General features: G+C 53.6%; 9 protein-coding genes across 9 annotated transcripts; 3 read left to right on the top strand and 6 right to left on the bottom strand.

The window, feature by feature from the left end:
• Nucleotides 1–92: 92 nt before the first annotated feature.
• J4E85_005911 (uncharacterized protein) lies at nucleotides 93–3839 on the top strand (the record flags this gene model as incomplete). Its single annotated transcript, XM_051470152.1, has 8 exons — nucleotides 93–236; nucleotides 297–794; nucleotides 850–860; nucleotides 1593–1609; nucleotides 1769–1830; nucleotides 1885–3150; nucleotides 3203–3673; nucleotides 3723–3839. The coding sequence occupies 8 exons, from the start codon at nucleotides 93–95 to the stop codon at nucleotides 3837–3839; spliced, it is 2586 nt and encodes an 861-aa protein (XP_051325640.1).
• A 663-nt stretch (nucleotides 3840–4502) lies between these two features.
• On the bottom strand, nucleotides 4503–5435 carry J4E85_005910 (uncharacterized protein; the record flags this gene model as incomplete). Its single annotated transcript, XM_051470151.1, has 1 exon — nucleotides 4503–5435. One exon carries the CDS (start codon nucleotides 5433–5435, stop codon nucleotides 4503–4505), a length of 933 nt encoding a protein of 310 aa, XP_051325639.1.
• Nucleotides 5436–6185: 750 nt separating this feature from the next.
• J4E85_005909 (uncharacterized protein) lies at nucleotides 6186–7348 on the top strand (the record flags this gene model as incomplete). The annotated part of the gene is made up of 2 exons (XM_051470150.1): nucleotides 6186–6399; nucleotides 6450–7348. 2 exons carry the CDS (start codon nucleotides 6186–6188, stop codon nucleotides 7346–7348), a joined length of 1113 nt encoding a protein of 370 aa, XP_051325638.1.
• Nucleotides 7349–8168: 820 nt separating this feature from the next.
• Nucleotides 8169–9941, bottom strand: J4E85_005908 (uncharacterized protein; the record flags this gene model as incomplete). The annotated part of the gene is made up of 1 exon (XM_051470149.1): nucleotides 8169–9941. The coding sequence occupies one exon, from the start codon at nucleotides 9939–9941 to the stop codon at nucleotides 8169–8171; it is 1773 nt and encodes a 590-aa protein (XP_051325637.1).
• A 331-nt stretch (nucleotides 9942–10272) lies between these two features.
• J4E85_005907 (uncharacterized protein) lies at nucleotides 10273–12979 on the top strand (the record flags this gene model as incomplete). Its single annotated transcript, XM_051470148.1, has 3 exons — nucleotides 10273–10377; nucleotides 10437–12071; nucleotides 12122–12979. 3 exons carry the CDS (start codon nucleotides 10273–10275, stop codon nucleotides 12977–12979), a joined length of 2598 nt encoding a protein of 865 aa, XP_051325636.1.
• Nucleotides 12980–13044: 65 nt separating this feature from the next.
• On the bottom strand, nucleotides 13045–14353 carry J4E85_005906 (uncharacterized protein; the record flags this gene model as incomplete). Its single annotated transcript, XM_051470147.1, has 2 exons — nucleotides 13045–13275; nucleotides 13343–14353. The coding sequence occupies 2 exons, from the start codon at nucleotides 14351–14353 to the stop codon at nucleotides 13045–13047; spliced, it is 1242 nt and encodes a 413-aa protein (XP_051325635.1).
• Nucleotides 14354–14871: 518 nt separating this feature from the next.
• Nucleotides 14872–15405, bottom strand: J4E85_005905 (uncharacterized protein; the record flags this gene model as incomplete). The annotated part of the gene is made up of 1 exon (XM_051470146.1): nucleotides 14872–15405. The coding sequence occupies one exon, from the start codon at nucleotides 15403–15405 to the stop codon at nucleotides 14872–14874; it is 534 nt and encodes a 177-aa protein (XP_051325634.1).
• A 1730-nt stretch (nucleotides 15406–17135) lies between these two features.
• J4E85_005904 (uncharacterized protein) lies at nucleotides 17136–18037 on the bottom strand (the record flags this gene model as incomplete). Its single annotated transcript, XM_051470145.1, has 3 exons — nucleotides 17136–17401; nucleotides 17450–17926; nucleotides 17977–18037. 3 exons carry the CDS (start codon nucleotides 18035–18037, stop codon nucleotides 17136–17138), a joined length of 804 nt encoding a protein of 267 aa, XP_051325633.1.
• Nucleotides 18038–22289: 4252 nt separating this feature from the next.
• On the bottom strand, nucleotides 22290–24902 carry J4E85_005903 (uncharacterized protein; the record flags this gene model as incomplete). The annotated part of the gene is made up of 2 exons (XM_051470144.1): nucleotides 22290–23346; nucleotides 23404–24902. The coding sequence occupies 2 exons, from the start codon at nucleotides 24900–24902 to the stop codon at nucleotides 22290–22292; spliced, it is 2556 nt and encodes an 851-aa protein (XP_051325632.1).
• Between the last annotated feature and the right edge of the window lie 2309 nt (nucleotides 24903–27211).

Here is a 27211-nt window from a genome sequence, read left to right as displayed (position 1 = left end):
TGCGTTCAACCAATATCCAATGACTCCGCGTACATACTATGCCTCAACGCCCCTCGCAGGAGCAAGACCTACAGCACTTGCTACCATCGACCATGACTACTTCCAAGTTCTCATCTAACAGACCAATACCTGCGATCACTCTCCAATTGGCTACCGACGATCAGAGCGCACAGTACAGTCAACCGCTACCTCATGGCGATTTCGAGGAGCTCAAAGAAGCGGCAAACGAAGACAGGGTACGCCCTCAACAAAGAAGTGCCATAAGCGAGCATCAGTGGTACTAACATATACACCAGGACCTCAAAATACGTATCCGGAAGTTACGCGTTGTATCGCGAACCCTCGCCCTCTTCATCTCTATCGCAGTTCTCGTCCTCACGGCTCTTACCCTGCACAAGTTTCTCACCACACGCAGCATCCACCGCATTGTCCGACTTCCCAACGGCGAGAATATCCTACGCACGCCCTGGGCGAAGAATACACGGGCGTGGCCAACGTACATGTACTTTGGCGTCGCGGCCGTCTCCGTACTACTCAACTTCGCAACGATCTTTTCGTACAAGTGTGGTATCGAACAGGCTAATGTAGCCGCTGTTGTCACGAGTACCTTTAGCTGGGTCAATATGCTGGGGAATTTCATTGTGTGGTGTGTAGCCGCTACTGTGTATCGCACCGAGAAGGACAGAAATGGAAAGAGCGATGATCTTTGGGGCTGGACGTGTAGTTCTGGTGCGAGGGCAATTCAAAAAGAGTTTGTTGGTGACATTGACTTTGGCAGTTATTGTAATGTGCAGGTAAGTGGATGATCTGGAGGGATTTGAAAAGAGGGCTTGCTAATGCAGTATGCAGAGTGCGAGCTGGTATGTTGGTATTGTGCAGGCGTGTGCTGCATTACTGACCGTGGTAATCTTTGTGCTGGTTTTCAGGAGGAGGAAGACGAAGAAGGCGGTGGAGCAGAGGCTGAAAATGCATGGCCTCGAGCCGAGTAGATGTTGATCGGAAGGACCTCCGCCGCACAGGAGGCGAACACATAACAACAACCAGCCTATCGCCAGGTACCAGCCTTGCATACCATTCGATACCCCCTAGAAGAGTCTAGGATGTGATCCCGTCGCCCCAAACAACCGCACCCAGCCATCCTCGGCCCCAAACCCGTCTCCTAAGTTCTGCGCACTCATGGTGTATTCATACCCACCTTATCCACATCTTCTACAGTCCGCGCTAGTCTCTATCACGTTCAGATAGCGTACCTGCATGCACCGACCTCGCAAACCACTCCCTGAAGTCCTTGCTTACCAAAACAAGCGGGACCCTTTTCCAAGAACGGACAACAACATGCATGCGCAACGGTTACCGCCCAAGGAATGAAGAGCCCAAAAGGTACTAAGACAGGTCGTAAATAACGCTTGAGATGCATGCAAGTATCGCAGATCCCACAAGGAAAGGTTGGGTAAGAAAGGAGGAGGATGGGGGCATGGGGCAACGACGCGCGAGAGGGCATGTTTTAAGAGCGGATGGAAAGCCGCTGTAACTGGTATCCAGAAACAAAGTACATAATACATTTGTTTACTACGACTGTTACTGAAGTGCAGTGATGCGAAACATGCTGGTATGTTCGAGAAGAACCGAAGAGGCGTAGGGAAGACATTCACCAAAGACTGACGAAATGACCAGTGCACTCGGTCGTTGCCAACCTGGCTATGCGCCACCATCTTTCTCCTTACTGCTGTCGCTTCTTCCCAGGAAACGCAAGACGAGTGTGATCGAGAATGCTTGCTTCTCAGGGTTGAGACGCTTGAACGAGAGTATGCGAAGATAGAGCAAGCTCTGGTAAGTCAAGGCCAATCTCCTTCTGCGGTATCGATCATGCTGACCACGAAATAGTTTCTCGGTGGCGACGCTTATTCTTCGTATGCAGCTCAGTCGTACTCTCCAACACCTGCTGCCTACACCGCAACTCCAAGCTCATCAAGCAAATCCTACACCACCTTTGGCACATCTGGTCTGCCCTACAGCTTCGTTGTTTCCTCAACATCCGCTTTAACATCTATCGTCTCCACCGCAACGCCGAGTTCATTGAGCCAATACTACACCACCTTTGGCACATCCGGTCTGCCTCAAAGTTCAGCCTACAGCTTCATCGATTCCTCATCATCCATCCTAACGTCTGCCGTCCCCACCACAGTGCCGAGCTCATCAAGCGAATACTATGCGAGCTTTAGCACATCCGGCTTTCCTCAAAGCTCTGCCTCCACCTGGGTTGTGTCCTCCTCGTCCATAGTCACCAGCTATGTGACCACGCAACCTTCAGTCTCAGCTACGCCTTCATACGCAACAACTCCACCCCAAAGTTTAGCCTCTACCTTTGTCGTTCCCTCCTCATCTCTGGTCACCAGCTATGTGACCACGCAACCTTCAGTGTCAGCCACACCATCATACGCCGTTCCCCCATCAGAGCCCACATCAAGCGACACACCACCGCAACCCACCTACACCAACATCCCCACCCACCCCGGCTACCGCTCAGTAGCCTACTACGGGAACTGGGACATCTACGCACGCAACTTCCAACCCCAGCAAATACCCGCCGAGCGACTCACCCACCTCCTCTACTCCTTCGCCGACAACAAGCCCGACGGCACCGTCTTCCTCACCGACACATATGCCGACGCGGAAAAGCACTATCCGACTGATTCCTGGAACGACGTGGGCAACAATCTTTACGGGTCGATGAAGCAACTTCAGATCCTCAAGGCCAAGAACAGGAACTTGAAGGTGTTGCTCAGTGTAGGTGGTTGGACGTATACAAACGTTGCCAAGCACATGGATGGACCCATGGCTACGGCTGCGGGTAGGCAACGCTTTGCGTCTTCGTGTGTGGAGTTGATTCGCGACTATGGCTTCGATGGCATTGATGTGGATTGGGAGTATCCTACAGACAAGGAGCAAGGCGGGCAGTTGCTCGCACTGTTGAACGAGGTCAGAAGTCAGATGAACGAGTATGCTGATACGCTTGTGTACGAAGATGAGTCTGGACGCGAGCTGAAGCCCAAGTTCCTCTTGACTATTGCTTCACCGGCAGGAGAGAAGAACTACAAGCATCTGCCCTTGAAAGAGATCAGTGCAGTCACAGACTTTATCAATCTGATGGTAAGTATTGGCCTCTCCAAATGCAGTAACAAATAAACTAACGCGAAAATAGGCATACGACTACGCCGGCTCTTGGGATAACCAGACTGGCCATCAATCGAACCTTTACCCTTCGACCTCGACTCCCCTGAGCACGCCCTTCAATACAGCTTCCGTTCTGGCCGCCTACAGCGCCGCGGGCGTTCCTTCCTCCAAGCTCAATCTTGGCATGCCGCTTTACGGTCGCTCCTTCACCAACACTCAGGGTCTAGGAACGTCGTTTAGTGGCATCGGCACCGGATCATTCGAGCGAGGCGTCTACGACTTCAAGGACTTGCCCCTTGCAGGTGCACAGGAGTACTACGATGAAGAGGCTGGCGCAACGTACAGCTACGACGAAGCGAGTGGCGAGTTCGTCAGCTATGATACTGTGGCCATGGCGCTGAAGAAGGTCGACTACATTGCAGAACAAGGGTTGGGTGGCGCAATGTGGTGGGAGATCAGCGGTGACAGGACAGATGACAGCGGGAGCATCGTGACAAACGTGAGTCGTGGGCGTCTGAGAGTGGAGACGAGTTTGCTAACGTATAAAGGTTGTCGAGAAGATGGGCGGCGGGAGTGGTGCAGGCATCGAGTCATCGCCCAATTGGCTACTGTATCCCGACTCCAAGTTCGACAACTTGAGGAATGGCGCGTCAACGACACCATAGGTCGCGGGGCGATTGCGCAGGGGGTGAGTCGTGGATGCAGGTGCAGCTGTTGGCGAGCATGTCAGGTGGTGGTGCAAACCTAGAATCGCGTAAGTTATTACTGATCGCCATCGGTAAACGTTGAGATGGAGCATTGGTGGCGCGAGCATTCATGCGTTCGCATACATGTAGTAATAAAACTTGTCATATACCCTACCCTTGAGATATCTCGCTTATTGCCAAGCTGGAACATCATCTAGGGGACTGGACCCGCGTGACACAGTTGCAGCAGTGTTTGAGGCTCTGCTACCCTAGGTGTAGGCGGTAGCGCGGAAGCCATGCTGCTTCTGGCGTAGATCATCTTCGATATATTGCCAGTGTCGATATTCTACGCCGCCGTCATACTACGATCGACGGCCAGGGTGCTGGAAGAAGAAAAACGAGTACACGATCACAGGCACGGCGGGGGTGCTGTTGGTGATTGTCGTTGAATTTGCGTGGTGTCTGAGCGCATGAGGGCTAGGATATGCCCGCCGCGCGCATATGTGCCGCCTGCCGAATGATACATACAGAACCGAACGCCCTAGCTCCATTCATGCCGCGAAGTAATAACAGTCGTACGATATAGCACCAAAATGTGCTGGAGGGTATAGCAAATCTATCAGGCACCACAATGTGCTCATTTTACTGCCTCCTGATCTCATCAGGCGAGCAGGTGTCGGCGGGCGGGAGTAAGCGCTGGTAGGATTGCTCGCCGACTATAGTCGACTCCCTATGATTAAGGAAGGTGCGTATGCGCTCGTCGCGATCTCCACTTGAGCTCAGAGTGGCATTCCTGCTCCGGCTGTACTCCATACTCGCCTCGCGGTGGATCTGGTCGCGCCGCTCTATGACCGAGTTGTTGAAGGTGTTGAATCTAGTGCCCTGCACGACGCCGCCTATGCTGACGAAGGCAAAGATGAGGGCCATGAAGGTAAAGTTGGACATCTGAATCGTGCGGGCGTCCGAGTCCTTGGCGCCGCCGCCGTTCTCGTAGTGCCAGCGCTCCCAGTCCTCCCAGGTCGCATTGGTACGCGGATCCGTATTCCAGCGATGTGGATCATAGTGCCAGTCGTTATGACGGGGGCCCATGGGCATCTGGTGGTGACCGGCCCAGCCGTGGCCCCAGGCATCATACGCTTTGCGTTTCTGGACATCGGAGAGGATATCGTGGGCGGCGACTAGCATTCGATAGCGCTCGAGACGCACGTGGAGGGGCAGCTGTGCGATGGCCGACTCGGCATGGCAGCGGTCGGGGTGGTAGAGCTTGACGAGGGCGTAGAAGCGGTGCTTGGTGTAGGCGTCGCCCTTGCGGCACTTCAGGATCTGGTAGGGCGTGGGTGTCTTGTGCGGCTTCACGGCGTCTGGCCACCTGAGCAGCTCTGCGTCATCGCGGTAGGCGGGCGCGTCCTGGTGTTGGGCGTAGGAGCGGCGCTGTGTTGCGGCCTCAGGACGTGCGAATCTATGACGGCATGACTTGCCCGGCTGGGGACCTGCGCAGCTCCCAGCGTGGGAGTAGTAGAGGGGACTGAGGTTAGTGTACGAGGGCAGGAGGATGGAGCACTTCTTGGGCAGCATTGTCGCGCACTGGCAGGCGTGGACGGGCGCGCATCTCCCAGCTCCAGGCAGGTGTCAGTGTGGGAGACGGCGTGCTGCGTGTGGGGTGCTGGCTGCTGGTGGCGTCGGCGCATGGGCGATCGCAGCAGCCCGCGGGCGAGATAGACGCGGCCGGCGCCATCGCTCACTCATCGGTACCTCACGCTAGGCCGCTTGCGTGCTGCATGCGACACTCTGGATGCGAACAGGAGTTGGCCGTGGTTGATAATTTTTCCACGGCCTCGCGCGCCCTCCAGTCGTGCCCGACGCGACTGCGACGGCGCCGGCGTCTCAGCCAGGCAGCCACCATGCAGGTGCGGTCTCTTCCGCTCCCCTCCAGTTGCTCAGACCCGATGCTGGTGGAGCCCTTTGCGCCGCGACTCAGCCTGTCTGTTTGACGTGAACTCCTTCGCCTCGCTTGCGCATGCCGTGCGAACCTCCCCCTGCAGCGACACAAACTCTCGGGTCACGACGCATGAAGTCGACCCTGCATCCAGCCAGCCGCCCAATGTCTTTGTCCTCCAGGGTGGGCTAACTGTGGGGTCTAGAGGGGGCATCCTTCTGCTATAACCCGTTTGCTATCACGCCTCTCGTGCTCTTCCTCCCTCAGCTCCCTCCAGCCTTTGCACAGTACAGTCCTTTCCGTCATTCACTTGCCTATATATCGCCCTACCTTCCATGTTGACCGCCTCCCGCCCCCTTCCCCCAACTTACAGCGCCCTGCATCAAGCCATGGCAAACACACACGACAGCAACGGACACCCCAGGGAAGGCTACCTGAACCTGACCCGGCGCATGGAGACTGAAGAGGAAGACCAATTTGACGTCGATCTCACCATCTTGGATTTCCTTGTCTACAAGGCCATTGACTTGGTCTTTGAGTGGAAATCGAGCAGTGATCCATACCATTCAGATCTGCCCAATGCACTCGTCAACATGACTGCTGGTATGACTTGCGCCTGTTACGGCAATGCATCACGTGCTCACGACTATCAGATTGGAGGACATTCCTCGGGCACAGACACCATGGCCGACGCCTAGATGCCAAGGCGTCATTTCGATCGCGTTTGTTGCAGTTTGCCCTGATCTTCACACATCGGCTGCATCACGACGAGACCTGGACAACCGAAGAGTCATTGAACAGTCTGCGCGAGCAGAACAAATCCCGTGGCGAGTACTGGCGGCAACGAACTCAGCATCCTTCCGCGCTCCAGGAACCTTTCGACCAGCAGAAAGACTTTCCTCTGTCCGATGGCGCTCTTTACGAAAACCGCTCTGCTCTTGCCTCCGCACTGAGAATGCCTGTCGATCAGCGGAGGTGGGTGACCGATGTAGCAGGCACGCCCTCGCTCCACTGTTTACTCCCTGTCTTCATCGAGCTTACCGCCGCACGTGTCAATCTGGATGACGACTGGCTGCCAACGGCTGAGTGGTTCGACTTGGCAGCACAATTCATGCTACAGGCTATCATCGGCGAATATCTTCGTAATGGTGCCTACGGTGACGAAGCTTTCAACACCATCTTCGCCTATGGCTGCCCGGGCGTCGAACGATGGGCCGAAGAACCAGCGGACGTGGCAGCAATGAGGCGACTCTTCTGTGCTGAAGGCAATCTTCGCGAAGAGAACTGCGAGTGGACCAGGATCAAGCGCCAATACATCAACGAACTAATACCAAATGGTCGGGCGCAGTCAAGTCTACAGGCGATAGAAGCAGCCCAGGAACGATATCCGTACGCCGAGTTCGAAGAGAAGCTACTATCTTTTCTCAAATATCTCCACGAAGGCCTCGTCAAGCCAGATCTCGCGCAAGTCGAAGAAGGTCGCATCAATATCGACGGCAACGAACTATCTGAAGCCGAATCACGAGCAATGATCCAGCGAATGGGGCTTTGATCGACTCTGCGTCCCCAATTTCTTTAATCTCGGGCGAGCTCGGAGGAGTTTCTTCGGCGGCCTGAGTACGTGTTCTTCGGTTGTCTAATCTTGTCTTTTTGTACTAGCGTAGGCCGTTCTTGTTTATACGTTTTTTCTCCAGTTTGCGAGCTATTCTTTTTTATTATTGTTATCATCTGTACCAAAAGTCATGTAGCTTCGCGCGTCTTGTACCATATACCCACATCAGCTAGTTAGGTCGCCGACACAGGCTTGTAGTCGGTGCAATCACACATATTTCAACATCTCGATGACTACTCTTTTCTCCCGCTACTCCCCATAAAAACTCCTCTTCGAATCCACTGCCACATCCCTAGTGTCCCTCCTCAATCCATCGCTCCGAACACGTCTTGTCATGGCCACATTCTGTAGGTAAGTGTCGTGGACCATCTTGTAGTCCTTTCTCTACCTCTTACAACACAGACGTCATCTTTACTCTCCGGTATGAGAATAATGCCACCAATCGCATCAGCGCGTATCGCATCTCCCTACGAATCTCAAATTGATTGAATAGTGGAGTATACGGACCCACGACATGCGCACGCCAGCAGCCGTCCGGGCGACGCTTATACCCGACACTAGTCACACAGACACGCTAACAGATGTGGAAATTTTGTTATCATTGTGATGGTGTGATTCTGAAGATCAAACACTCTTGATTTGATTTGGGAGAGAAACAGCCTATCCTTCAACCTACTCTTACATGTCATCAAACGTAGCGGTGCCCGCCCTAAAAGGCGGAGGTATATGTACAAGAAAAACACAAATAGTACCTGGGACATCAGACAGCAGAGTAAACGGCAGTGCATCCCCGTCCACACTCCACCTTTTGCTCAAACTCGACTGTGCGGCCGTTGACCTTGACCTTGTTTCTTGGTGTGATTTGGAAACGGTGCATCTCTTTTTCTCTTAGTTGTTTTCCGAAGCCGCCTGCAGACGCAGCTCGTTCTTGCTCAGCAGCCTGGTCAAGTGGTTGGATATATGTTGGTGTGGCTAGATTGCTCCGCTTTCCACTGCCAATCTGGTAGTATTCGTTGTTACCCCAGAATAAGATGTCGCGACCCCAGTTTGTGTCGTTGTCTGTGAGCTTCTTCGATCGGCCGGTCACAGCGACGCTGGCAACGTTGTCGAGGATGGCGGCAGCATGGGTTGATCCGACTGAGATGTTCAATAGACGTATTGGAATTGCTGTGTTCTTGGCTTCGTCCCACTCGAAGAGGCCAGAGAACGCGGGGACCTTGACGGGGTCGGCCTGCGTGTGCACCCACCGACCAACACCGAGTTGACCAGTAAGACCGAATCCAAAGGCCCATGTGTCTGCAGTAGTCTTGTTGCCTTTGGTCGCTTCAACGGCGAGGAAAGAGGTGTTGCCGCCAGCGAATACATTTGTCACCTTGCCTAGCGAGCCAGAGTATAGCTTTTGTGTTGGGAGTAGAGATGGCGCATCTACGCTTTGCGCTTCAGCGTTGTACGGGAAACCAAGCTGACCGGAAGTGTTGTCGCCAAAAGTAAAAGCTCGTCCTTCGGAATCGCAAACTAAGCTATGGTAGTCACCAGTAGCGATCCTCTTGACGGGGAATCCTTTGAGGGTAGTGACCTCGTGGGGAATGTCGAACGCGCCAGTGGGACGGCTCTCGAATGATAGACCCGGTATACCTAGCTGACCTTTGCTAGGGAAGTCTTGTGAGCCTGATGCGAAAGAGAAGACGCGGCCAGAGGAGGTGAGCATGAGCGCGTGCTCTAGCCCGGATGAGATGTCCGTGACGCGCTCGCTCCATCCGAGGTTCTCAGGTGTACGGTTGCGATATGAGATGTTGTTGGAGCCACCCCAAAAAGGGATCCAGGATGTAGATGGCGGCTTTGGGCCTTCCTTCTGCTCCGCCTGTGAAACGGGTATCGAGTATACGGAGCCGCTCTTGGAAAGGCCAATGATGCGATCGCGGGAGATGGCGAGGGAGGTCAGGTTATGGCCCGTCAGAGTCTTGGTAGGCTCCTTGATGTCGTTTGCGAAGGCGGTGCCCCACTGTAGAAGATCGCCCTTCTCGTCAATAGCCGCGCCGAAGTTTCTGTCGAGCTTGATGTCCCGCAACAGCTTTCCATCGAAGAAGGTCAAGCGTCTTGGTGTCTTGATGTACTTTTCGTCAGAGTCGGGTGCCACGACCTTGCCTGAGTTGGAACCCCATGTGTAGACTCCAGGGTTCTCCCAACTCTTGATGACTTGGAGATGCTGCGAGCTGATGATATTTCTGTTGTCGTCGACCGATTTTGCCTGCCGCCGTGGCGCTTCAAACTTCAGCTCCGGTTCCTCTTGTTCCTCAGCGTGCGCATCTCGTATGATCGAGTCTCCGTTGCACCATTGATATGCCGTGGCGGTAGCCCAGAGCGCGCCGACGGTGGCTATGGACCGGACGAAGTGTTGCTGTCGTCGTTGTGCATAGGGATGGGATGCGGTTCGGACGTGTGATTGCGGGGGTCTGGTCGCTATGTTCCTACATACTCGCGGGGTATGCGGCGTTCGGAGGGTCGCGCGTGCTACACACTTTGTGCTGAGCATAGTGTGGTAGATGGGGTGGTGGGCTCGAAGTAGCAGGTGTCGTCCCGTGGGCGTCTGGATGGATCAAGAGAGCAACATTTGCAGCACGATCGAAGGTCCGATTACGGTTGGAGCATTGGTAATTGGACAGTTTGGATAGTTTCTCTAGATCGTAGCTGCGTGATCAATGACGCTCTAGACTTGCTCCACACTGACAGATGGTGCTAGCGCTAATTGGGCCTAGCACCACCTGCTGGACCCCCACGAGCATCACCGAGCTCCGACATGTGGAAGCTGCGTCGTGTTTGCTGTCTACACACAACAAACCCACCAACCCCCGAACTGCGCCAGAATGTACGAGGCAGACTCGTGGTACACTGCCTTTGTGCCGCGCACCGCCAAGCCCCAGGAGAAGGGCAAGCACCGCCGCAGAGAGAGCCTGCTTAAACAGGAGAACGTAAGCCCACCATCCGCTGCCTGGGTACGTTTGAGCACTTCTGATGATTGTACTTGCAGGAGAGTCAGGCTGACTTCGAGCGCGCAGAGGCCATCGCGGAAACAGCTGAGGACGATCGACCCGGCAAGCTCAATGGCCCTCCACCGGCCACCGTGGCCAGACGCGCCAAGTCGTACAGCGACTTCTACACCGTCGTGCGGGCACATCTGAAGAAGGAAAGGGCACTCGAGAAGAAGAAGTCACGTGAGGACATCAGCACCGAGCTGGAGTTTGCCGACTGGTATGGCGGTGTCAGCGATGAGCTGCTCGAAGCCAGCCACGAGGAGTACAGGCTCTACCAGAACCAACTACACATAACGCGAAACCACCTCGAGAACATCATCTCCGACACAACATCGACCCTCGACATTCTCTCCTCTCTCTCCGAATCCTTCAAGATCGTAGAAGCCCAGACGAACGCCTTCCGCACACAATGCGAGGGCCTCATCGACGACCAGAAGCGCATTACGAAGCTCGCAGACGATATGGAGCAGAATCTACGGTACTATCTCTACCTCGAACCTACCACCAAACGGCTCAATGCTCCGGGAGCAGGCAAGATTGTGCGGGGTAAAGAATTCGTCGAGATGCTGGCCAACCTGGACAGCTGCCTCGAATACATGCAGGCGCATTCCAAGCATCGCGAAGCCGAAACGTACCGATCCAGATACCGACTGCTCCTTACCCGTGCCCTCACCCTCATCCGCGTCCACTTCACCGAAGCGCTTCGAGAAATCGCAGCCGATGTGTCGAAGCGGATAGCGGATAGACAACTGAACGACACCACCATGTCTGCGCTGTTGTATGCCAAATTCCGTGTCGGCGCGCCGGAGCTGAAGAGTATAGGCATCGAGATACAAAAGCGGGCAGTACTGCCGGCTGGAGCAGCGCCGGGCGGAGAAGCCGAATACCAAAGCTTGATGAACGAGCTGTACCAGAGTTACTCAGCCACTCGTGGCCGACTCATACTTCCCATCGTTACGAAGAAGATTGGCGAGATCGCACAAGCTCCAAGCACATCGACGGATCTCGTAGCCTTTGCGCGGAGCAGCATAAGCTACATACGTGGCATATGTTTCGACGAGTGCGACTTGTGGCGAGAGTGGTTTGAGGGCGACGGCGGATTGTACGACTTCCTCGAAGCTGTATGCGAGCCTCTATACGACTACTTGCGACCGCGCACCATCCACGAGACACAGATACTCAAGCTATGCGAACTCTGCACGCTGATACAGACACGATACATGGAGGAAGAAGAGGAGGAGTCGCCGGTTGAGGCGAACAAGCTGGACTTTTCTGTCATTGTACATCCCGCACTGCAAGATGCACAAAACCGATTGGTTTTCCTATCGCTTGCGATCCTGCGAGACGACATTGAGAGATACAAGCCTAAACCAGAAGATCTCGATTATCCAGCAAAGAACAAGAAGCACGCCACTTCTGGGACAAAGTCGAACCAACCCGTTCTGTCTGGCAAGAAGCAGCCCAAGTCCGAGGTCCCGCCCACCCCTTTGATGCCAAAGACGCCCACAATAGTCGAAGACGACGACCAAGATGCCCGGTGGAACTTCAATACCGAAGCGGCCTTCAAAGACTGGTACCCTACATTGCGCAAAGCGATTTGGTTGCTCAGCAAGATCTACAGGCTCGTTCATGTGAGTCCTTGAACGCTCGCATACCCTTCATCATGCTAACGTGCTCCTAGTCTTCTGTATTCGATGATCTGGCTCATCACATCGTCCACAGCACCACGCTTTCTCTCGCGCAAGCTAGCACGTTGCTTGCTAAATCCGCCTCACCCACCGATGCCGCCCTCTTCCTCGTATCGCACCTCCTTCTCCTCAAACAACAAATCGTAGCTTTCGACATTGAGTTCGTCACGCCTGAGACTGAAGTCCAGTACAATTTCGCAAGCCTCACGAATACTTTCTGGGAGCTGCGTGCTCGGGGCGGCCTCTTCAACCCGCGGAATCTCGTCGGTCTTTTGATACCCAAGGTCGTAGAAAACATGTTGGATGCCAAAGCTGAAGTGGATGCACGCCTGCGCCAAGCGATCAATGACTTTACTGGTCAATTCGTCGCTAGAATGACGGCACCGATCGATATGAAAGGCAACAAAAAGGTGCCTCTAAGTGAAGCTCCTGCGCGCACGAGCAAGATCCGGCAGAACATCGAGCATGAGACGCCGTTCTTGAGATCGAAGCTGGAAGAGTATATCACCGACGCTCGTACACGCGAAATGCTTGTAGCAGCCGTCATGGAATCTGTCACTCAAGCATACGAAGACTGGTACGACTCGTCATATTCGCCATCTCTTACCAACCAAAACGGGGCGAACAGAAGCACGAAGGGTAAGGGAAGGGAAGATGGAGTCTGGGATCCGGACGTGTTTAGTGAGTGGTGCGGCAACACGTTCAAAGTTGGCACGTTAGGACTGGGCAGCATGGATGATGAACAAGAGGATTATCAAGATGACGATAGCGATGCAGACAGCATGGGTGCTACCAGTGGGAGATCAGGCACAGAAAGGACAGGAAACACGGGTCTGAGGATCAAGATGTGATAGCTCCCTGTAAGCCGGATAAAATATGGAAATATTTATCATACTGGTCTATAGTCGAAGCACCATCACCATGCTATCGGACAGAAATCTACCGTGACTTCCCTTCCACAGTCACTTTCCGTCAACACGGGTGTTGTATTCTCCCTCCTTTCCTCCCTCATATCCACCTCCGTTTCAGCTTCACTCTCTGATTCAAGTTCTTCCCTCTTCCACGCATTCCGCTTCTTCTGCCTCGCTTTCTGCCGGCGCAGTGCGTTCTTCTCGCGGCGTTCAATCACATCGCTTTCTTCGCCTTCCTACTATAATTGATCAGCATTATCACCACCATCGTCACCTTCTTCAACCCCAAACGTCAGAACTTACCGAGCTAGTTTCGCCAGAATCCGTCGTCGATGCGCGGAGCGAGTCGTAGATCGAGGTCGTACTCGATACGGAGAGCAGCTTGATTGGTGGGTATTTGGCTTCGTCCTCGGTGTCACTGGCTATTTCTGTTGCCATATCGGAGGTCGTGGTGGGAGTTGAACTCGAAGAGGAATGGGCGGATGAGTCTTCGTCTTCGCTCGGATCTCGTCTTGCCCTTCCTCTTCCCTTTCGCTCTTGCGCGAGTCTCTTCATCGTCTGTTCATTCAGTTCCTGCTGTTTTCTCGGTAACACGTCGTCGTCTCTCTTTGCTCCTAGCTTCGCGACTTTGTATGTTTGTCTTTCTTCTCCCCGCTTTTGTCTGTTTGGTGACTCTCGCTTCTCGGAATCCTCACTGTTGCTACTGCTGAGGCTGTCGTGTGCCCTTGCAAGCGTTCCACCACACTGCTTCTCAAAGTTCTCTGCGACGTCGAGGACGGACTTCATCGATGCTTGTGCGGCGTTGTATGCTTTGCCCGAAAGACCGGAGATGGAGAGTTGGAAGGCCATGTATGGGCGTAGTAGGTGAAGAGGCGAGTTGATGGAGCGCGTCTTGGTGCGTGCGTCGGTCTCGATATCACTCTCTGACTCACTATCAGACCGGGTACTACTCGCTTCTCTCCTGTGCGGCAAAGTCTTGGAGCGCGTGAGACGAGCGGCGACAGCAGGCGGGGAGGATTTGTGTTTCTTCGCCACCGGAGCTTTTGCCTTCGTTTCTTGAGCTCGTCTCTTTGGCGATTTTCTTGTCTCGTTTACTGCTGTCACATCTTCGTCTTTGTCTTCTTGCTTGATCTTGACGGTGCTGTCTTCTCCGTCGATGCCGCGCAAGTAACTTCTCTTATCCTTGTTATCTTCGACGGATACTGTCGATGCACGGAGTGACTCCACTGTAGATCCATGTCCCGAAGTCACTCTGGTGATGGTGCTGCGAGAGGGAGGTCTAGAACGCGCTTTGCAGACTCGGGTTCGTGCCATGATGGGACTTCAAGTGATGTATCGAGAAGACTCCGGGGGGGATTGCGGATAAGTAGACACTTGTTTTGGTTATCGTATCATAACTGAAAAGATGACACCGACTCAATGAGGTAATGAGTCCTGAAGATCAGCTGCAAAGCAATTGTTTGTCTATGTTGCAGATGTGCAACACAGAAAGAACGTTAAAGAATTGACAGGGACAATCTGAAGCAACATTCATTCCCAGCAAACTTTTGGTCTCAGACGTCATGCCTAGGTAAAAGGTTCTGTAAGAATGCACGGTCATTGATCCGACACGGAGGAGTAATGAATTGTAATGCGATAGAAATATCATTACTGTAGTAGTGTGGAATGCGTAGGGCAAGTATAAAAGACTGAAACCAGAACACCAATGCCATGCAGAAAAGTAAGTCAAGTATGTAATGCGAAAACATCAACCGTGCAGAAAGAGACCGTCTTTAGCATGAAATGCAATCGCCATGCCGCCCATGCCACGTGCAGCGGGTTCCACCAAGTGCTCACAAAGGCACAATCGAGCCACCCTGAGAAGCAAGCGGGTCAACAGAAGGTTGTTTGGTGACGGTGTTGACTGCATTCTCTTTGTACTTTGCAAGCGTCTTGTCGGAGTTGAAGTTCTGGTTGATAACACCGCTCATGCCTTTCTGGCAGTGATTGCCGTTTGTCTGAGAGCAGTAGTACCAGATGGGGTTCGTGTCCTGCACCGTAAAAGTGAAGACGTTGGGCGCTTCACCCGCGGTGGTGTTGAAGTTGAAGCCAGAGAAGATGGAGTTGTCGCCGCCGAGAGGCTCGCATGGCTTGTCGAACGAGGACTGCACGAAAGTGTGCGCCTTGGGGAGGAAATGGAACTCCATGAGATCTCCCGGTTCTGCGACTACGTTCTCGGGCTCGAAATGTAGGCCGCCGTTGGCGGTGGTGGAGCCAGCGAAGACGCGGTGGACTACTCCGGTAGGCCGGACTGGCTGTGCTGGCACGGCGACGGTGAGGCCAACGAGGGCAGCGGCTGTCAAGGCGAGAGATGTGAAGGCAACCATGTTGTCTGATGAGTTTATCTGTTGATGTCGTAGGAGTGGTGATCTGGCAAGGAAGCGACTAAAGCGATGATGACTAGGAAGCAGAGACGAGCTATGAAGTGCTATCGACGATAATAGGACTGTGGATGCTGTGAAGAGAGTAGTTTGGTGTGGAAGATGTGATGCAGATGTAGTGATGAAGATGCTGTGAAGAAGGTGATGTATTGAAGATGAAAATGAACTTGACAGACAAGATATTCTCTAGATATATACTCGTCTGGCGAGAGTGATCACAAATCAGAGGTTGCTGATGTTCTACACATAGCCCTCGGTTGGTGAAGTTGCCGTTTGATGGTAAGCTGTATCCTTCGTCAGTGCAGTGTCGCATCAGGCCCTTCACACGACCAGAATGCGGAGAATAGTATGACAGGATGCCTAAGATAGACAGATCACAACTCGAAAGGCCATCTCGGATAGAAAACGTTCCAGCGTTTGCTAAACACAGCTCCAATAAGCGTCCAGCAACCCTGCCACTGCGGCTGAAATAGCTGACCCAGGGCGTGGCTTAGCCCCACCACGAGAAACAACGAACAGCGCAATCGTCAGCATTTTACTACTAGGTCTCGACTAAGTCCACTGTAGAGGGTATTCCGGGCGTAATCACAACATTCGCTGCAGCTCGTAGTGTTGGTTGATGCTCATTGAACATGTTCCGCATGCGCCTTTGCGATGGTGACCCACGTGTCGACGCCTAGCAGGAATGGACGATGGAAACACCACACAGGTCCAACAGCTGAGTACTGTGCCACAGTATGACATTCCTCCCGTCCGCTAGATGGTCTTGGTCTTGTTTGTAATTGTTGGCTATTTTCGGTTCTAAGTGAGCGCTTATAGATCTGGGAGGGGCTGCCCTTTCGAAAACCAAGTAGGTACATGCCGAGACGCCTCTTCGCCGCTCAAGACCTCATTCCAGGACCTGAAACAGTGTCGCTTGCGCGTTATTAATTCCAGCGCGTATTACGCGATGCCCCAAGGTTCGGGGCTGGTGATGTTACGACGGAAGTCCGGGTCGTGGTGGAATCGGCCACGCGGCGCGCACGCGAAAGTGGACCTTCTGGGAGCGATCTGGCTCTGCCTACCTGGGTAACGTCCGTGCACGAGGCTCGTAAATACCACCATCAGTACTGATGTATCTGTATAGCTTCAATCTTTTGTTTCTTAGTCATCGGTCTTGTCCAAACTCGCGTAAGACACTTGTAGGATCCTAGAGCGATTGTCTAGTAGACGCGCTGATCGTGCGTCCATAGACGATCTGTGGAGGCCGCTAGCGAGCTGCCGTTAACAAACACGGTGAAGTCTTAGTCGAACTCGTGAAGGCGGGGCATGTTTCGTCAAGACGGTGATGAATGGTGGTATATCTTTTCCTCGGGCGCGAAAAAGGATATGAAGACAGCGGTGAAGTAGCAGATCTGGCGGTCAAGAGTCTTGTTAATACATCCTTGGGGTGACCTGGACCGAAAAAGCAGAAAAGCCGCGCTGCGAGGTTCCACACCACCACAACACTGTAGTGGTGTGCACATAGAGAATTGCTTTGCCAGGTCCTGCATTGCAGGGGTAATGAAAGTGTCAAGCGAAAATGGAGGTGGTGTAAAATTTCATTATTTTCTTCTTTCAAGAAGAACGCCAATACATGCTAGCTCGTGACTGCGGAAAACATCCAAAGAAAACATGCTCTATCGAAGACAACACGCTTACATGCAAGCAGCGCCGTCAATGCCAATGACCTTTCCGTTGACCCAGTCACCGTCTTGGGAAGCAAGGAAGCAGACAACGCGGGCAATGTCTACTGGCTGACCAACACGGTTGTGAGGGGACCATGTGCATGCGTACTCGTCGACTTGGTCGTCGCTGAGCTTGTCACCATCGGGAATGTACTCGCGGCAGACGGCGTGGTACATGTCGGTCTTGATACCACCGGGTGCAACACAGTTGACGGTGATCCTCTTCTCGCCGGCATCTGGGTTGGGTCAGTAGATGAAGTGGAAGTGAGCATGATGTGACATACCGATAGCCATGCACCTGGTGAATGTCTCAATGGCTCCCTTTGAGCCGGAGTAGACAGCGTGCTTGGGTACGCCCTTAGCCTGACCGGTGATGGATCCCATAAGGATGATGCGACCACCCATCTCCATCCTCTTGTAAGCCGCCTTAGCGACGAAGAACTGGCCACGGGTGTTGATGGTGAAGACACGGTCGAACTCCTCGGGTGTGACGTCCTTGAAGTGACCGAAAGAGACAACACCGGAGTTGGAGCAGCAGATGTCGAGCTTGCCGAAGTGGGCAACAACGTCGTCCATCAGCTTCTCAGACTCCTCGACGTTGCCAACGTTGGCCTTGAAGGCAGCGGCGTCTGAGCCATTGCCGAGTGCCTTGATCTCCTTGACGACTGCCTCAGCACCCTCGACGGCGTTGGCGTAGTTGACGGCGACCTTTGCGCCACGCTTGGCGAGCTCAATAGCCATCGCCTTTCCGATACCACGGCCTACATGTTTGTTAGTATGGGAGGTGAAGCTTGGGTATGATGAAGCTTACCTGAGCCGGTAACAACGGCGACCTTGCCAGCAAGGCTCCATGTCTGCTCAATTGATGCCATTTTGATGTGTTGAGGTGTTGAGATTTTGAGTTGAGGAGTGTGAAGGTGTTTGTAGTAGTGATGAGAGTGGTTGTGATGATGATAATTCCCTTCCACGGTCAAGACGAGTACATATATACCCTTTCGCTATTCGGAACGCCAGCGGAGACCGCGTTCAGTGAGTAGCTCTTTTCCATCTGCTCCACCACCGGTATCCCAACATCCATACCACTCCCCCAACTCGAAGCGTCCGGTTCGGCACTCAGCATCGCCCCCAGGAGTCGTGAGTCCTAGGGCTGAAACTGTGTACCTGCGCCGCATCTGTCCCGTAGCGTGGTCCCTGTCCCCGTAGGAGAGCCTGAGCCTCAGGGACAGACCGTCGGACAGAGGGGCCGAAGGGGGCAGGAGCGCTTGCGATTGGACAATTCCCACGAGCTGCGAGGGCCGACCGAGCAACACCAAACTTCCAGCGCCTCTCGTGCAGCACGCACCCGTTTCACGAGATCGAAACATCTTTTTTTGTCCACCGCGAGTAATGCTGGCATCTCATTGAGTTCTGCTGGTGAAGCACCAGGTATGACGCTGCGAAGACTCGCGTTTGACAGTGACAACGAATCGCGAGGCTGATGCGACACCGGCGGCATCGAAACATCTATTTTCGCATCCTCGCAATGTCCACCATCAGCCGAGAGTCTTTGCTGGGAGCTCGTTGCTTCGTGATGTGACGCGAACAGATTCGAACGTCGCTGCGACGACTCGGTCCGTCGTGGGTAAGCCCAGGGCCGTAGGGTTCTGAAGATCCGACACGGTCATGTGACGTTCTGGGACAAACTTCGGACCCCTTGGAACGGTTTAGCCTGAACTCGCTCAGGGTTCGGCAGGACTCCGACGCTTCTCAGCACACCCGTGTACTGGAACCTCAATGGCTCCCCATACACCAACGGTCATCATGACTCCCTGAGTGCCGTAGAGTCCGGACTCGACCCGGTAAATGGAAGTGTGTTACAAGTCGGCCAAGCGTGGCTAGGTGTCGCAATCAGAAATGGGTGCTGCCGGCTTCCACAGCGGGGATCCGTCGACAAAACGTCCGTGCGTTTTTCACTTCACTTCATCTTCCAACTGCTGTACCGTCGGGATGGATGGAGTGTTCCAAACGGTGGGCAACGAGCTGTGAGCGTTCTCATCTCGAGTACGAGCTGTTGAAGATAAGGGACCTGCGCACAGATTAATAAAGAGTCCATATACGAGCGACCATAACCGAGCACGTACACCGACGATGCATGCCAGTCTTTATCCAGATTACATACCTGTACCAAGAGCACAAAATAACTGCGCGTCCGCGCGCGAGGTTTTCAATCCTCTGAATCCCCTGTTCTGGAAACAGGGAGTCGTCTTCACCGGCCATGCTGTGTCTTATCGACGGCGTCCGTTGACCCAAAGTTGCAAACTAATATGCGTCTCCACCACCACGCATCGGCCCTTTCGTCCCCAGAACGGCTTGCTTTCAAGCGATAGTATCCGATCGCGGTGCCTATACATCCAGCGCTGACGAATATTTCGGATGCTCTTCGTGTGGCGCTTCTGTTCTCGCAGTACTAGCCGCAGGGGTGACCCGATAAAGCCACACGAGGTGGAATGTCACTCTCTAGAAGACGACTGGGGATGCAAGGGGCTTAGAAGAGTTCTCTTGTTGGGAAGGCCACGCGTATAGACGCCCAGGGTGGATGCTTTCGCGTCATGGCATCAGCGTGGCAGAGCGTAGCGGATAACCCTATGTCAGAAATGCATCATCCGTCAAGGGCTATGCAATCGTGGGAGCTACCTACTCACCAACTAGAAGACTTGCACCCTGATTGCTCAGAGATATTGAAACTATCAATACCGCACGAATCACATACCTTCCCGGTCTGAGTACGGGGTGGTGTAGTCGTCTCAAGGAGCTCTTTTGTGGAGTTGTCAGAGCTATACCTGAATCGATTCATTTCCCCCTCATTCCGTTTCCCGTCAAACACATAGCGGTGAAAGGGGCTGTTGTTGGGCGCTTCACGCGACCTTCTGCCAGATCGCCCTATGCTAATGCATTCTTTCACGGGACAGCCATGGTTTCCATTATCGAACCTCGCATTCGCTTTTATATGTCTTCTAACGATGCTCATTTTTGTGCCTACTAATACAACAATGTTGCAACTAACCGAAAACATCTAGTGATGCACAATATGGATGATAGACATATATGGAGGTACTTGTACAGCAGTAGTGACACAACGAAGCCTCCGCTGACACAAACCGTTCGGATACTACCCGGTAAGTCCCCGATGCTTAACTCAAGCTCGGCTGGCATACGGAAGTGCATTGATCGGCACTGGGCGTGTCTTTGGTCAGGATAGCGCGTCCAGACCACCACATCCATCTCCACCTCTTGATAGGGTGAAAGCCGCAACGGCGACGAAAATCTCCGACATACCGACCGTTGGATGGAACTCACGAGGGGTCACTCGCATGTTCACCACCCTCTGGTGAGTGATATACATCAAAGCCCGATGGCACGGGCCAGCTACATCCTGACAGCTACGGCTGTCGTGCGGGCATCCGTAGGCTTGGCACGATCTTCGTATCAGCCATGCGGATTAGAGCAAGAGCCACTGCTCTGGGTACTTCAATGTTGGAAAGTGGTCCTTCATGTCGTAGGTTATTGTGATGTGTAACAATGGCCGCTTGGAACCGAAGGATTCTAGCCGCTCCTGTGTGCTCGAACAGCCAGTCATCTTGATTAGGGCTGCATATGCTACCTCCATACGCAAGTAGCCACGCTGAACGCGTAAGCTTGTCAAGCAATGAGCCTGCAGGAAGACGTCTTGGTACCGGCTTTCTGTCACTGTGATACGGAAGCATACTGCATATACCCATCCTTCGACTTAACGGCCAGAAGGAATCTGGTTAGTAACTCCATCGGGTAGTGGTCTCCATTCTCCGGCCACATTGAGGGCTGGAGAAGTCCAAATAAGGCGGCGATCGTAAGACTGCGTTGCCGTTTGTTCGGAAGCGATGACGGGTTTCGATGCATCAGCACGGTTACTGGGGGTGAATGAGACATAGTACGATCTGGATAAAGCGGCACCATCATAGTGCGACGAAGTCCTTGCATAACGTCCGCGGAAAGAGGAGAGGCGAGGGGACTATGTGGGAGAGGTTGAGGTACGTGCCTCAATACACATGCTTGCATTCTCCACGGTGTTACCAATACTGTTGGAAGCATATTGCAGACACAGTACTACTCCAATCAACTTCAGAAGTCCAAACATGCCATCCTGGCTCATTTCACTTCCCTCGGCCATTGTTCACTTTGAACTCAAACCCTCTACTACCCTTGCATCGTTCGCATCTGACGAGTCCACATCCTCGTAGGGACACTCTGTTACATCCCACACGGTTCGAAGAAACCCCGCCGCCGTAGTGCCGCCCTTACACACACACCATTCGCACTCTTAGCCGACCCCGCCATCAAGCCTCCAATCTCGAAGACACCAATTATCTACGCAATCCGACCCATGCCCTGCTTACGCTTGAAACACATGCGCGGGTTAGGAGAAAAACGAAGCAATCAAGAACCCGCAGATAGTGATGACGGAGGGGCTACACGGTGGTAAGGGACATAGGTGTTGCACATCAGCCGTTACGCATACACTCATGACACCTTCGACCATCGTGCCACGGAAGAGCCCCGCATCCACCATCACGACATGAAGAGATTTCATCCGAAGCTGAGAGCCTCCTGCGAATGAAGATGGTCAGTATACTTTCACTGGCAGGCTGGTCGAGGAGACACCCACCGTTGCTTGCGACCAGCTGGCCGAGGATCAGCTCGAAGCGCTTCACACTCATCGTCAACAACAGTCCGCTGAAGTGTATAGGTTTGCTATTCCAAAGTCGGTTGGTGCTATTTGATCATCATGTCTATGTACTATACATTATGGACTGCCTTGCAGTCGGTTCTGATGACCTCATTCCAGGCACGAAGCACCTCGGCGACCGAGACGGACATCACTCGACGCCGATGCTGTGTCTATGCCCTTGAACGCCAATCAACGCTTGGAACCTCGCGCATATCCTTCCCAAGCATCCTAAGATGTCGATGCTGATGGAAAACACCCGAAAGAGATGGAACGAGATAAGAAACGATAAGACGGGAAACACCTAAACACCCGCTAATACATCATGAGCTCGTGGTGGTACGGTGGAAGACAGAGAGAAGAGAAGAGATGGAGGTGGGAGGTTATCCTCGTGCGAGTTTCTCGAGTTTACTACGAATGCCATCGGAGAACCTGGTGGCAACACCCTCATCAAGGACGTCGATACAATGCGACAGGATCGCGAAGCCGTTATCCAAGGGGACGTGTGCACCGTCGCGCTTGGTCAGAGTGGGTATGCCCTCCCTACGAGACATGTACCTCAGTATGGTAGGGTGGTCAGCTGGAAGGCGATCCACAGAGAACGCGGAGTTCGATGGCTGATACGATCCTTGGTGGTTGGGACTCAAGGACTCGCCATGTGCCAGCGAATCAGTCCAGAAGACCAAACCCGCACGGTAGACGGCGCCAGCCCACCATGGCGGCCGGATACCTCTTGGCATCTCACGGATGAGTCGAAGGACCTGACCGGCGTGGGTGATGGCCTCCTGCACATCGGACAGACACTTCTTGTGCATCCACAGCATCTGCTGGTATGAGCCGTCCACACCCTCTCGACGCGCAAGGCGCTCTATCTCTGGAAAGTTGGACACAGCATTCAAGCTGATAAGATGGAACATGACAAGGTTCGCCTGCATCATCGGACACACTGGGTTGGACTTCATGTACCGTTGCGCCAAATCGAACCAACGCCCTAGCAACGCCTGCACCTCCTCGAGACGCACGCGGGTCGACGCTGCTGTCAGTGCGCGATTCCGCGATCGTGAAGCGACGCTATCGGAAAAGCAGCTGAGAAGCTGGCAGTACTGGCAGACCAGAGTCTGCAGGGGGTGGAGGAGCAGACGCAGGTGCATAGGTGTCAGATGAATCTCCTGTACATCCTGTACGACGATTTCGTCATCTAGGAAGTAACGGAACAGGTCTCTGAGACTGGGTGGTCTGGCCCCAGAGCCTACTGAAGAGTACCCGTTCGAGAACTCATGGACTTGGTTGAACATCTCAGACCACTCTGAGGCGGTCTGCGCTTGCCAAAGTCGATCCGAATCAGGCATCGGCGCGCCAAACTCTGTTACTGAGAACAGTGGAGCGGTATCGTGGAAGAGCGATAAGTCTTGGTCTACCATGACCCAGGAGTAGATGAGGCTGCGCCAATATTAGTAAGTGCGTTCACGTGACGGTACCGAAGTTTTCAACACTTACCGACTGCGGCTTTCTTGCTGAAGCCAGTCCTTCCACAACGCATCCGTCGAAATATTTCCGTTGATATGAGGCGTTGCCGGCGGTCGCACATCGAGAATACCGGAATGTCGCAACATGGAGAAATACATGCCACGCTGGCCCATAGCGATGTCCATCTGCCATTTGTCGCCACTCCACGCCGCCTGGACAGTGAAGAGGAGGGCTGCACGCAGAACGATAGGATCACCAGCCATGATGATGTTCTTCTCAATAAGGTCGAAGAGCGATATCCGGCAGGCTTCGGTGAAGCCACCAGTTAGCCACCTGGCCTCTATGGATGGAATGGTCATGGCGCCCTGCGCGATCATCATGAGAATGAGCAAGCTCGACGCTTTGTCGTTGTAGTTTTGCATTAGTTCATTCGTATCGAGCACACCTCTGGCGGAGGTGGGATAATAGCGTTCGAAAGAGTTGGCGTATGACTTGAGAAAGTACTCCAGGACGCGAGCAGGTGGAAGAAGAACGAAGTTGGAGTGAGAGGCCGTGGATCCTGGAGACTCGCCACTGCTGGACGAGCTGCTTCCGTCTTTGTGGATGTCCAAAGCCTTGTGGAGGAAACTTTGGGTGATGGCGAGAAGTTTGTCTCGCGTGGCTTCCTGCAACTTCGATACCGCGATTTGCCCGCCTTGTTGAAAGTCGGATTCATCCCACGATGGGGACCAGTTAGCCCAGCCCTCGTGATTCTTGAGGCTCAGCTCTAACCGCTCGAGGTTGAGTCTCGCTGTGCGTGGACACGAGCTTGAAGCAATAGAAGGAGTGCAACGGAAAACAGTCCAGCCATCTTGAGCCGCGATGATGGCACCAAGATCAGGTATGCCGGCATCTGCTATCGAAGAGTGCCTGTTGGAGGGGTAGAACATCGAAGCCGAACTACCAATTTGCAGGTCCGAAAAGGACTCGTCCATGCGAGGTGTCTGGACAGGCTGTCCAAATGTTTGAGCAGGCGACATTTCTGGTATCATGCCAAGGATGCCATCCTGAGGTGGTCCCATGCTCATGTCCATACTCATGCTCATCATCAACGCGGGGTCTATCCGCATGGGATCAAAGGTTGTATCCATGGGCATGCCGTTCCAAGGGTCCATCATGAATTGAGGGCTCTCATTATCGGATTGGTCCCGTACCGTTCTGACGAAGTCGTCATATCCTGACATAGGTGTGGAGGTGACGAATCCATTCATGCCGTTCACCGGGGTGGGGAGTGGCGAAAGAAGCGACGATGATTGAGCAAGTCCGTTGGAAGGGGACTGGTCGAAAAAGGGCGGCGTATCGGAGATCGGCATATGAAGATGCAACGACTTCTCCTCGGGATTTATGTGTGTCGGTGGCTGTACCGGTTGTGAGATGGAAGGGTTTCGTGAATGAGGGGCCGAGGGCGACTGCGATTGTCTTTGCGACGGTGGTTGGCTGTCCGGAATATGGGCAGTCTGGTTGATCTGAGCAGGAGAGGACTTCGACATCGCTTGTTTCGGTTGGCTATCGTGGTTTGGAGAGACATTGCCGGATGTATTGTGGTTATCCGCAATGCTGCCACTCTCGCTCGAGTCCCCGCTCCCAGCCTCAGGAGGACCGCCAACCCGCTGGACACCTTTCGATGCCCGCCTTGTAGGACGCAATGTGCATTTCAGATTCCTCTGAGCGCACCTGGTGCACGGAAACTTCTTGTCACACTTGGTCTTTGTCTTGGCACAATTACTGCAGGCGATGGGTGTGCGGCCGGCGGACTTTGGTATTATGCCTTGTGGGGGGAGTCCCTCTTCGTTGTTCTGGTTGCGGCCGTGTACGGTGTAGTGTCTTTGCAAAAGATCTCTGAAGAGGCTGTCAGTACTTTGTTCCGAACGGTCGATGCCACAGGATGAGAAAGAGCAAGGAAGGGTGCCACATACCGTCGAGCAAAGCTCATATGACATGTGAAGCATTTGAAAGGCTTGACGTTGGTGTCTGCTCATCCACAGTGATTAGCAGATATCCCAGAAGAAAGATTGGATGGTAGCTGGTGTGAGGAAGATTGAAAGAGCGAAAGACGCGGGGTCAACATACGAGTCAAGATATGTCGTTCGAGATGCTCGTCTCTGGTGAACGACTGTCCACAGTATGTGCAAAAGACCATGTTGAAGGAGGAATTAAGCGTGTGATCCTGGTGGAAGTAGACTTGATATGTTGGTCGACACGGCGATGGCCGGCTGATGGGTGGTAGGAGGGGTCTGAGGATGATATTGTGTACCAAGGTTCAGAAAGAGATCAATGCCATAAACTCCAAGGCGGGGATATCGAGGCGAAAGTGAGGTTGGCGAGGCTCAAACGAGTGGGACGAGGATGGAGTAATGGGTCCGAAGTCCGGTAGTCCTGAGAGAGCTCTAAAACGGGGCGGGCATGGAAACCAGTCTGGAGCTAAGAGAAATAGCAGACGTCAAGTCGACAGCTAGACGTTTTCCGTTGGGACGTCAGACGGAAGCCGTGTGTTAAGAGTGCTGTGGCGCTGACTGCAGAACGAGTCGTCTAGCAGTGGTCTGAGAAGGACGAGGTCAAGATCAGGCCCCGTGGTACAGCGGCTGTCAAGTAGGCTGAGCACGTTGGAGTGGGTGACGAGAGATGGGTAAAGATAGAAGATTATCACGGGGAGAACGTTGGCGTGGGGAGAGATATTTCTCAAGCGTATAGAGGTAGGAAATGTAAGAGCGGGTTTGACTAGCGGGCTTTCCCAACAGGGAGTGTTGATTATGCATCTGAGCGACGATGAATTCATCAATTGAGGAGGGATCCTGCTGCACGAGAGGATGAGCTAGTGCCTCGCAGTTACATGCAGCGCGCCAGGCTCTTGGGTGGGTCGAGCCTGACCCGGTTAGCCCGATGTTTGTTCGAGCGACCAGGGGCATCTGCACGGCGTTGATGATAAGACTCAGCGACAACAGGGATGCATCTTGGAGATCTGCACCGCGGACTAGATTGGTGGAGGGCAGGGTGGAGGTTCGTGCTGAGAGTGACGGGGGACGAGCGCCGAGCCCGCGTCAGCCACAAGTCCGCGAACCGAGCTGGCGCATGGCTCCCTGGGAAAAGAACAGCAAGACACCCGTACACCCGTAATGTATTCTGCAATACGGCAAAATTACTGCCACGATCGGCACCCGCACATGCGTCAAATCAGCACCGGCGGGGGCCTTGGGCATGCCTGTAAGATACACCAATGTCTCTATATAGACGCCTTCGAGGAAACCACTAAGATTGCTGGCAGCGGTGAGTCCACCTCAGCTCTCGTTGCGAGCTATACGAAGCCTTTCGCGTCTTCCTACTCCCGCAGGTAGTGATGGGCGCGACATACGAGATAACAACTCAGGTATGTCAGCATCACGCGGCTGAGTCGTGGTTGACAGGTGCCGACTCACTGGAGATCTCTCGAGTCTGTCCACCCGTCTCGGAACGTAACACGAAGCTCTCTCTCGTCCCGCGGCCACTAAACGAGGGAGGATAAAAGTCCTCTGTACCCTCATCCCAGATTGATGTCGTCGAAAATATATCGATTTTCGGCAAGGTTCGCGCTTTGCAAGGCCACTGCGACAGTGGCTCACTACGCCAACCGAGAACCCCACTTCGATTCGACGCTTGCACGGCTCACTTGGATACTCCTGCTCTGTCCCCGTACTTCGGTGGGTCGTCAACTGTTTCGAACGGTGAGCCGAATGTGGCACTGGCTCTGGCGGGGCTATGATTATCGCGGGCGCCATCCATGGATGGCAGGTTCGAGTAGCGTGTTGCCTCGCGCGTACCAAAA

Source organism: Alternaria conjuncta, assembly GCF_024043145.1.
Source record: "Alternaria conjuncta strain BMP 0040 chromosome Unknown scaffold_8, whole genome shotgun sequence".
NCBI lineage: Eukaryota > Fungi > Ascomycota > Dothideomycetes > Pleosporales > Pleosporaceae > Alternaria > Alternaria conjuncta.
The sequence above is the reverse complement of the archived record's forward strand: the minus strand, read 5'-3'. Positions and strand labels throughout refer to the sequence as shown.